This window comes from Asparagus officinalis, unplaced genomic scaffold (genome assembly GCF_001876935.1).
Source record: "Asparagus officinalis unplaced genomic scaffold, Aspof.V1 AsparagusV1_Un862, whole genome shotgun sequence".
Lineage (NCBI taxonomy): Eukaryota > Viridiplantae > Streptophyta > Magnoliopsida > Asparagales > Asparagaceae > Asparagus > Asparagus officinalis.
In genome coordinates this window covers 28,366-39,683 of record NW_017973121.1, presented here as the reverse complement: position 1 = coordinate 39,683, position 11,318 = coordinate 28,366, and the positions used below count along the sequence as shown (strand labels likewise).

Here is an 11,318-nt window from a genome sequence, read left to right as displayed (position 1 = left end):
GTTCAACATGAATATAGCTACCTGGGTTTGTCTTCTTGACCTCTTCTACATACCTAGAAAATTGAAGATTAAGCGTTAGTACCAACATTGAAAAATTAGTATAATCAACGTCACATAAAGGAAATTAGTTTGTCTTTTGTTATATATCATCTTCTATTTACCATCGTAATTGATCGTAGGACTCACGGGCATCACCATATAATTTCTCTTGTGCTCTTTCTTTACCCCACCAAATCTTACTATAATCGACCCTAATCCCATACGAGCTTAGAAACTCATTTTGAACGTCAATAGGCCGTATATCCGGTCGAACCTTTAACGTGGGTTGTAATTGGGTAGCAATGAATCGCCTTGAGGCTCTAGATTGACCAACATTATTATCATGCTGCCCACAACTGTGATTGTCCACAAACCTTTTGATTTCAAGTCTATTATCATTTTTTGGTGGAGAGGCAAATAACATCCACGGACAATTTTTGGCTTCCTTAAACCGACAAAACACTCGAATACGCTTCGGTTCATTCTTCCCAAACTCGTATTCGAATTTTTTTGCCATGGAGTAGTATAGCAAGGCCAATCTTAACTCCTTCGCACTTTCAAATCGTTGTCCCTCACCGGTTAAAGCTGTGTGCCACCAAGCAGGAATCCTCTCTGATCTGCTAATCATGTCATCAATCGTCATGACATCATCTCCGGAAGGATTGTCATTGGGATTCTTATCTGGAACACTTGTGGTCAACAACGCCGACGGGCCACAGTCTACACTTTTTGATTTCAAACTGCACAAATAATAGAAGTATCAACAGATAATAGCAAAAGCTAAAAAGCAAAAACGACAATTGCTTGCTGTTAGAATCAATTAGAACTAAAAGAACTAACAATATAACCATTAGAGCTAACAGTGCATTGATTAGAACTGACATAATAGCTATTAGAACAAACAATATAGCCATTAAAGGTTAGTTCTAATTTAACGAAGTTATTTCTATTTTATAACAAGCTATTTCAAAATTATAACATGTTAGTTCTATTCTGTAGAGTGTTAGTTCTAATCTGCACAGTGTTAGTTCTATTCTGTAGAGTGTTAGTTCTAATCTGCACAGTGTTAGTTCTATTCTGTAGAGTGTTAGTTCTAATCTGCACAGTGTTAGTTCTATTCTGTAGAGTGTTAGTTCTAATCTGCACAGTGTTAGTTCTATTCTGTAGAGTGTTAGTTCTAATCCCCTACAGTGTTAGTTCTATTCGGTAGCGTGTTAGTTCTAATAATATGCACAGTGTTAGTTCTAATCTGTAGTGTGTTAGTGTCAGTTCTAACTGATGGCTTGTTAGTTCTATTTTATACCTACATTGTCTAATTTATACCACGTTAATTTATACCACGTTATATCTAATTTATAACAATTAGGACTAACAATATGGGAACTATAGTGGAACCAGCAATAACTCTAGTAGAACTAACAAAATAGCGATTAGAACTGACAAATAAAACATTAGAACTCTAGTATGGAGCATAACAAAGAACTGCTTAATGACAAATAAAACATTAGAACTGAAGTCCAGTTAAACCTAGTATAGAACTAACAAGAAGACGATTAGAACTTAAGTTAATTGATTTTACAGTTAACCTACATGTCTTGTCGGACTTGCTCGTTTTCCTGTTTATTCGAAGAATCATCTCCTTCTTTAAAAGCTTGCACGTGAACCTCTTTCAGTCCAAGATTGTGGCAATGCTCCACCATAGACGTCAGATCACCATCGTTCTCAATGAGAAATTTTAAGCTTCCAACTGTTTGATCTTCGTATGCCAAAATTAATGACTCGTATGGAAGATCTAACCTCTCTGCCGCATCAAACTTGAGATCCAAGATGGTGGTTGAAGAATTAATCTTCAAGAATACCGCTTTATACTGCGAAGAGACAATGCAGATGATGTCTTTTTCAGCCATTTTGAAGGGATAGTAAGAGTAATGGAGAGAGTTATGGAGAGAATTTTGGTCTGAGGAGGAGGAGTAATGGAGAACTAACTAGTTAGATGGAGTAAAAGGGGGGGGGGATTTCCCTCCATTTTCCCCATCATATCGCATTAATGAGAAGTGACTTCTGTTGTTCGGGACCAGGACTCGTCTGGGGAAGAAAGAGAAGGGCAGTTTCGATTTTTTTGCAAAATACGATCTGCTTTTAGTATAAAGCTGACGTGAAGGGGGCTTAAAACATTAAAGCTCATTTTTTGGGGCTATTCCACATGGGGCAAAGTACAGGGAGGCTAGTCACACGAAGTTCCCACTTTTGGGACCTGGACACATTTTTCCCTTCTAAAAATCAAAGGATAGTCCAAAGCCAATACAAGATATAAACTCTACCAATAAAGAGCAACAGGTAACTAGAATGCACTTACAAACCTCTAGCGATCTTTATACATACATAATGTACAACAAACATGTTAACATTATCTATACAACGCATTCATACATACGTCAGCTCAGTAACATTGAAGAACAGATGTATTGTGAAAATGTGCATAAACACCATTCATTGATCTATCTTGGCTCCAATTTCATACCTTCCCCTTTACTAAGAAATACAGTAATTAGCAAAAGGGAAGCAAGTTCAGTTGATGATGATGATTTTTCACACACAATCATTGCCCTTGAGAATGTTGTATTTGCAAAGCGGGCAGGTAGCATTAATCCTTAGCCATTTCACAATGCATGCAGAATGAAAATGATGGCTGCAGGGAAGTGAATGGAGCTCCACTCCATCTTCGTATGGTGTAAGGCAAATACAACATTCCTGAACATAATGAAATTACAAGTCAGCATCAAGTATCACATTCTTTAATCTATGTGCATTTCAACTCTTTAATTATGACGGCGTATAACTCAGTTAAACATTTAAAAGATAATTTTAAAACTTGATTTGTTAGTAATCCGTGCTATATAATATTGCTAGTAGATGGTCAGGATATTTTTTCTCCATGTACTACCTAATAATCTATATAAATATTTCAAGTATTCTAAGAGAATCCTGGAGGTTGCTCATAAGTAAAATGAGCTTGACGAACAGAACTAGTAAGGTATGATCCCCTACCAATGGTCTCGCAATTTATGGCAAGATCGATGTTATGATGACATTCAATTGTGAAAAATATGATGGTGACAGTGATCTTTATAGAAGTCAAGAAGAACTTTGCATAACTATGAGACGATGTACAATTGTGTTGTTCAACAATATATGAGCAACTAACAGACCTAAAGATGTGTTAGATTAACAGGGCATACATGTTTATCACTAAAACTCATGGGAATTTACTGAAACTAAAATAATTACACAACTGTTAACTAGATACTTGCGACAATCTTTTAAATTAAGGATGTTTTAAGCAAATAAGCCATATTATCTTTTACATTTACATATATCATATAACCTCATCCTATGTTTCTAGCTAATTTGCGACAAATCATTTTGTTAGCAGGAGATAAACAGTCTATCAATTTGTGGGCGAAGAAAACATCAATAGCAATAGGTAGTAGTTGGAATTATGACGAGTTTATACTTACGGCATCCTCCTTTAAGAGAACCCCTTCATGTGATGAACTTCCACCGTTACTTGTAACTGGAATCATTAGCCCTTCTACAGATACTTTTTCCTCATCCTCGCAAGGCTCAATGTATCTATATCTCGGAAGCATGCTGATATCAGCATCAGATGCACCTTCCTACCAGTTGATGGCAAAAACAGTAAATAGAAAAGACAATAAACTTTATGACTGTAACACGAGCATATTTGTTTTTTTGGGTTAATTGCACATATTACCCCTAGTAGTTTTGTTGTTTTGAATTTATTACCTAGCAGTTTTACTGTTGCAGATAGAACCAAATTTTTGATTCCTTTAACCCTTAAGTAGACTCAATAGTTTCACTCAGGGGCAATATCTGCCACAATTAAAAGAGTCGGAAAAAGTTAGCCTAGGGGTTCTATCTGCAACCATTAAAATACACAGGAGTAAGTTGAAAACAGTGATACTACAGGGTGTCTAAGTGCAATTAAACCTATCATTTATATCTGATAAAACATAAAATCTTACCTGGCCTGCAACAGCATAAAGAATCGCAATAATGCAAGGCAAGCAACAACAGAGTGCAATTCCAATCACACAGGCCAAACCCACACAAAAGATGGCGAAGAATACATCAAATGCCAGAAAAACTACAGTCAGCCTGTGAAAATAAATATAAGGAATAAACAGTCAGGCTGGTTAGAAAACCAAGAGCACACACAGGATAACCAGTCTTAGAGAGTAAGAAGCTCACACATATGCACTGTATAAATGTCATGCCATTGTCATCATGATCAAGAATTTCTTGCCATAAACTATAAAATGCAAGTCAAGAAGTCCGAAGTGATTGACACACTATGACCAGCCATTAGCCTCTAGAAATCTGGTTAAAGGAAACTATGAGAAAGGTTGGCTATAAGAGGTAGAACCTCAAAAATCAGCTAGCAGATATACATGGCTTTCATTTAAATTAAGCAAGTTAAGATTGAGAGCCTATGGAGCAAACCACAAACTCCTCCTAGACTAGGAACAGTTCCAGACAAAAAGGTAATTATATGAATTGTTACGAGGGATTTCATAGACCAATGAAGCACAATGTAAGCCAGAGATTAAACAGAATCACATATTTATTAAATCTTAAGTTTGGAATACCTTAAGAAAAAGAGCAACAATTTATACATGTCATGACAGCCAACAGGAAACAGTGATGACAAATCATATCGAGTGTTTGCAATGAACTGTGGAAACATTTGTCTACATTTGGTAGCTCATGACAAATAACTAAGATGGCTGTTGCTTGAAGGCTATTGGCTGATGTTATGGGGTTTGATCTGATCATGCAGAGGATAGTACCATCCTTTTTGAGCCAGCATTATTTAATTGAAAAGAAATTCTAATAATAATATCTTAGAAATATTCAAAATTTCATGCAACTGTGTTGAAAATATTGTTGTCCACTTAGACATGCTGACAGGGAAGTTTTCAGTAAACAGATTCACTGACCGTACCAATAGAGTCTAGGAGCATCCTGGAGGAGAACTTCACCACCAGAGATCACCAGGTAAAATCCAAGTATCCACCAGGCAAAAGATGCCATCGTATTAAGCGAATCACAACGCCTGGCAAAACTGGAAAATAGCTTCTATCAGAACAAACAAATAAATGCAACGTACCAATCAAAATAATAATATCAAACTCGCAAATAGCTGGCAACAATATGCAGCCAAAAGGAAACAACACAGGCACAACTAGTTTTAAATTGACGCTCTCAAGTAAATAAAAGAAGATCCTATTAGGCAAGAGATCATGAAATCATACATAATACATGCAAAAAAGGCCTTACATTTTTGGAAGCTGCAAAAAGATGGTTAGAAGATTCTCATTTATGTTACACTCAATATCTGCGCATGTTACTTCTCAATTGACAAACATTGTGATCCATAAGTATTGTTGGTCTTATAACTGTTGTATAGCATTTTCTCAATTTCATAGATATTTTGCAATAACACAACACTCTAGAAGCACACCTCCACGTTAATCATTCTGATTTGACTCAATGACCAACATTATCATCGACCTTATATCCCTTGACTAATTAATGATCATAAATAATGAAAATGCTTAGTCTTTAGGTATATTTTTACTGTTATATACTCAATCCTTTTCCAATAGGTTTACATATATTAAATGTGTTATGTTTTTGTTCTATTATTCTAAATTTTTTGGATTAAGAGTTGTTTTTCCTACTTTAGAAATTATCCCTTTTATATTCTCTTTAATTAATACTATGCAATCAACAAATAACAAACATCATGAGGTTTTGTCTTGAACATATCTAGTAAGTGCATCTAACGTGTATAACTGTGGTAATAAGAAACAATTTGTTTCTTATTCGATTATTCTCATCACAGTATTTACTATATCATGCACATCTTTAATCACATTAATATACATGTCAGACACTTATCCCTTCTTTAAAATCCACTTCTCCTAATTGATACATTTAATGGCCTCCAATGCACATGACTAGACCATTTCAAACGATTCTCTCATTTTATCTTCAACTGGCCACCTCTAAGTTCCTATGAAAGCCCTCAGTTCTCGAATTATCGATTATTGTATATCAACTCACCCGTAGCAACATTCTCATTTCTGCTATACTAATTTTTTTAATCAACCTCTTTGATGTAAACCAAATTGCTTTAGATACACTTTTCTCCTTTCTTCGCCTTTGTTCAATTATCCTCTCCCAAAATTCTGGTGTGAGTTATAAGTTTGATACCATGATGCTCGAACAATTTTGTATATCTCCTTTATTCTTCTAAATCACATCAAAGTGTAGTCCTCTGCTCATTGGCCTTTTCTTAGTATATATCAATAGTCTTAATTAATCCTACTGAATCTCTATCTCCAAAGTATTTCTAAACTTTGATAGAAATGCCAACATGTTTGAATCACTTTCCATTTTAATTTCCTTTAGTACATTTACCCTAATTTTTTGCACAATACCAAATATAATTCCTATCATGCATTACGTTGTTGTTGTTCTTCTGCGTGGTCATCATTAAACAATTTATGAAGAAAACTCCCCCAACTCGCTTTATTTCATCATATTACATTAAAACTATTTGATTTCATTATTCGTACATCCAACATTATCTAAATCTTTACTCTTTCATTTCTCTCATCTCAACCATCTTTTATATCTCTTTTATCCCTCCTTAAAACTCTATACAATTGAAAATAAACTCTCGCAAACCTTATAATTAGCTCAATACCTTTTCCTTCTTTCTTTCTTCACTAATTTACATTTCTCAATATCTCCCCATTCTTGCACTCCAGTCAAATCTTTATAAAAGGTTCCAAAAATTTAACAACAGTCATAAAAAAGAAAATTAGCATAGCTTCTCACAAAACTCAACTGAGGTACTTCTCAACCAACAAAAAAATTAGAACTACTGCGCTCAATTTCACTGATACTCCAAAAACAAATTACACAAACCCTAACCCTAGAAATTTACCTCGATTGCCCACTCAATCGACTTCCCCCCTCATCCCCATCCTCCTCCCTCCTCCTCCGGCGAAACTCGGCCCATACCAACACCACATGAACCACGCACTGGACCGCGTACCCCACCACCCAAATTCTAACGGGAACGTTAGGCCTCTCCGTCAAGGTAACGGCGATCATAACGGCGGAGACGACGGCGAACGGCGAGTTCCACGAGGAGGTCGAGCGGCCACGCCGGCGCGAGTGGGCCCAGTCGGCCGTCCGCTCGCTCCAGCGTGAATCGCCGCCGATCCGCGGAGCGCGAGACTGTGCCCGTCGGGCGGCGGCGGCCAGCATGGGGCGACACGTGTTGATGTGGGGCCGAGCCGATGGGGCGATGAGCGATGACGTGGCGGAGGTTGAGTCCTGCTCCATTTTTTTTCGTTTGATATCTGGATGATGGATTAGGGTTTTATTTTTATTTTTTGTTTTCGGGTGAATTTATTAGGGAAAATTTGTTTAAGGCCCCAAAATGTAAATTTCAATGTGTCTCAGCCCCTCATATTTTTTTAATGTGATGCAGCCTTTTTTTGAAAAAACTGTGTCCAGTGCCCTTCATCATGATTCCAGCACATGATTAGACATGTCAGCACATGATTAGACATACCAGTGTAGGCGTTAAAATTTGCATATAGGTTCCCGCACGTAGTTCGAAACGGAGAGAAGGCGATGAACGCTATTATCCGAAACAGAGAGGATTATCCAAGTCAAAAAGGATCATCCGATGCTGTAAAAAGAAGCGAAGGAACGCACGTGAAATGTCGAAACATGTGAAACGACGAAGCAAATACAATCAGGAGGGCTCAGAGTGACCCGCACGAAGAAGTAAAATTTTGACCATGATGAGATTTGAATCCAAAAAATCTCAAAAGACAAAAGTTGTAGCTCTATTCATCAGCTTTCCAACGCATCTTGAATCACTTCATTCCGAGGTCGTATGGGAGAGTTAAGACAAAAATATCACGCGGGTCACCCTAAGGTGACCCGCACACGTGCGGGTCACCCTAATGTGACCCGAACAAAAAAATACTTTTTTAATGTGATCCGTATTGAATCTGAAAAAGCTCAAAAGACAAAAGTTGTAGGTCTCCTCACCATCTTTCCAACGTATCTAGAATTATCTCATTTTGAAATCCGACGAGAGAGTTAAGGCTAAAATATCATGCGAATCACCCTAAGGTGACCCACACAGGGCCGGGTCACCCTAAGGTGACCCACACACCCATGGGTCACATTGAGCTGACTCGCACCCTGGTTCACGAAAACACGTTTTTTGATGTTTCTCAGGATTTGTTCGTTCCAGAGCCTCCTAATTGCTTTGATATCATCCCTAAACGTGGTTAGGCTGTTATTAACTAAAGATAAGGTCAAATCATTTGTTCTTATCCAAAAACATCGCAACTGAAGCATATAAATACAAGCCTAGGATCCTATATATGGGGGATCTAAACTTCTATCAAAGAGGGCAAGGTATTGTCGGTTTGGAGAGTGCAATCCATGAATTTCAGAGGAGGACTAGCAGATCTTGGCGAATTCCAGCATAAAGAGAGAGTTGTTCGAAAGATCTGAGGTCAGTGCCAACATACCTTAAGATCAAACTTGGTTTTGATCTCAAACTTGGTTTTGATCTCAAGAATAGTAGTAATCTCGCTTGGTCGAGATTATTTACTTCTGCGATTGTTTCCTTTGTGAAGCAAGAGCATCGATCCTTTATTCCAATCAACCGGATCTGACCCGCGACGATCCACGGATAAACCCCGTCACATGCAAAGATCTCACGCAAACATCAGGTGATAAACATCTGCTGTGTGTTGTTTGAAGAGAGAGTTGTAATTTTTATTTTCATTGTGTAAGGAATCTTATAAAAAGTCTTTCCTTTTAAACTTATTATAAACGACTGAATTTGTAATAACTTTAGCAATGAATAAAACAATTTTCACCCCAAACACGCTGGCGACCACAGTAGGAGCCAACAGCCTCGCTACTGAGGCTGCCGTGTCGCAGCCGTTAATTAAGATCCCGGTTGAAGAAGATGTCGAGTACGAGTTCGACCAGCTGAAGTATGAGGAGTACATGTCTTCCTCCTCCACATCCTCCTCCCTTCGCAAGAGCAGGAAAATTTCGTCCTCATGGAAGGTCCGCTGGTCTTTGTTTGGTGGAAATTTGCAGTAAAAAGACAATGAAAGAAAAATTGACTTGTATTCCTCTCAAAATCAATTACAATTTGGATTCCGATTACAAAAGAGAGGAGAACGAATTTGACTCTCCCCTTTGTTTAAAACTGGGTTCTTCACGGTGGCGATGAGATGCCTCCCTCGAATGCTCGCGTCGAGTTTGCTTCTCGTTGACGATCCGAACGTCTTGATTCACTGGAACGTGATTTTCTCCTCACGATTTGACGTTGTGGAGAACTTGCGTGGCAAGTTTGAAAATAACTCTTAACGAGTTGATAACTCTGAATGAGTTTTAGAAGAACTTGCAGAGCAAGTTTTGAACTCTGATCGAGTTGATAACTCTGAACGAGTTTGAACTCTTGAAAAAGAGTTGATTTGAACCGAAAGTCGGTTATAAGCCAAGGGAATGCTCCTGTTGCCGATCTTGAAGATGATCTCTGTTAGAGAATGATCCGATCTCCAAGAAATTCCCCCTTTGCTGCCAAGTCTCAGATCCCAAAAGCCCTTAACCGAATCTCCCTCTGTTGATGAGATAAAATCCAATCAGAAGCTAGCCGAAGATCTCTTCTTTGCTGCCCAAAAAAGAAGGATCTGAACTCAGTTGAGTTTCCCACTATTTATAGGGGATTTAGGGGTGTAACCGCCCCCTTAAATCTCTCCTTAATGAGGGTTTAATAGGGTGTAACTGCCCCCCATAAATCTCTCCATGATTGGGTAGTGATCCCCTAAAATCTTGGGGAGAAAACGGTTCTGGAACCGTTCAAATCGTGCTTGAACGAGTCAAACGCTGAAAACAGCGTTCTGGGCCCGAACTGTGCGTTTCTGGACCTGAAACGCAGAGTTGGGCCTGAAAATGCACAGTTGGCCTGAAAACGCATAGTTGGCCTGAAAACGCACAGTTGGGACGTTTTAGACTGAAAACGCACAGTTGAGTCTGTAAACGCACAGTTGGGACGTTTTAGGCTGAAAACGCACAGTTGGCCTGAAAACGCACAGTTGGGACGTTTTAGGCTGAAAACGCACAGTTGAGCCTGTAAACGCACAGTTGGGACGTTTTAGGCTGAAAATGCACAGTTGGCCTGAAAACGCACAGTTGGCCTGTTTCAGGCTGAAAACGCACAGTTGAGCCTGTAAACGCACAGTTGGCCTGTTTCAGGCTGGAAAACGCACAGTTGGCCTGAAAACGCACAGTTGGCCTGTTTCAGGCTGAAAACGCACAGTTGAGCCTGTAAACGCACAGTTGGCCTGTTTCAGGCTGAAAACGCACAGTTGAGCCTGAAAACGCACAGTTGGCCTGTTTCAGGCTGGAAACGCATAGTTGAGCCTGTAAACGCATAGTTGGCCTGTTTCAGGCTGTAAACGCACGGTTGAGCCTGTAAACGCACAGTTGGCCTGTTTCAGGCTGTAAACGCACCGTTGAGCCTGTAAACGCACAGTTGGCCTGTTTCAGGCTGAAAACGCACAGTTGAGCCTGAAAACACACAGTTGGCCTGAAAACGCATAGTTGGCCTGAAAATGCACAGTTGGCCTGTTTCATGCTGAAAACGCACAGTTGAGCCTGTAAACGCACAGTTGGCCTGTTTCAGGCTGAAAACGCACAGTTGAGCCTGAAAACGCACAGTTGGCCTGTTTCAGGCTGAAAACGCACAGTTGAGCATGCAAACGCACAGTTGGCCGGTTTCAGGCTAAAAACGCATAGTTGAGCCTGTAAACGCACAGTTGACCTGTTTCAGGCTGTAAACGCATAGTTGAGCCTGTAAACGCATAGTTGGCTTGTTTCAGGCTGAAAACGCACAGTTGAGCCTGAAAACGCACAGTTGGCTTGATTCAGGCTGAAAACGCACAGTTGAGCCTGTAAACGCACAGTTGGCCTGAAAACGCACAGTTAGCCTGAACCGATCTCTAAGAAATTCCCTCTTTGCTGCCAAGTCTCAGCTCCCAAAAGCCCTTGACCGAATCTCCCTCTTAGGCGGGCTTGGCGAGCTTCAGACTAAGTTCAATGTTCTGACGAAGTCCAGTCTTGCAGACGGACTTCAG

At 39.3% G+C, this 11,318-nt stretch overlaps 2 protein-coding genes across 2 annotated transcripts; both read right to left on the bottom strand.

Annotated features, from left to right (window-relative positions):
• Positions 1-239: 239 nt before the first annotated feature.
• Positions 240-1,946, bottom strand: LOC109828225. Its single transcript, XM_020395255.1, has 3 exons — positions 1,630-1,946; positions 314-779; positions 240-251 (listed from the first exon to the last, which is right to left on the bottom strand). The coding sequence occupies exons 1-3, from the start codon at positions 1,944-1,946 to the stop codon at positions 240-242; spliced, it is 795 nt and encodes a 264-aa protein (XP_020250844.1).
• Positions 1,947-2,340: 394 nt separating this feature from the next.
• LOC109828224 (E3 ubiquitin protein ligase RIE1-like) lies at positions 2,341-7,301 on the bottom strand. The gene is made up of 5 exons (XM_020395254.1): positions 7,079-7,301; positions 5,066-5,185; positions 4,086-4,218; positions 3,558-3,716; positions 2,341-2,790 (listed from the first exon to the last, which is right to left on the bottom strand). Exons 1-5 carry the CDS (start codon positions 7,246-7,248, stop codon positions 2,629-2,631), a joined length of 744 nt encoding a protein of 247 aa, XP_020250843.1. The 5' UTR covers positions 7,249-7,301; the 3' UTR covers positions 2,341-2,628.
• Positions 7,302-11,318: the final 4,017 nt, after the last annotated feature.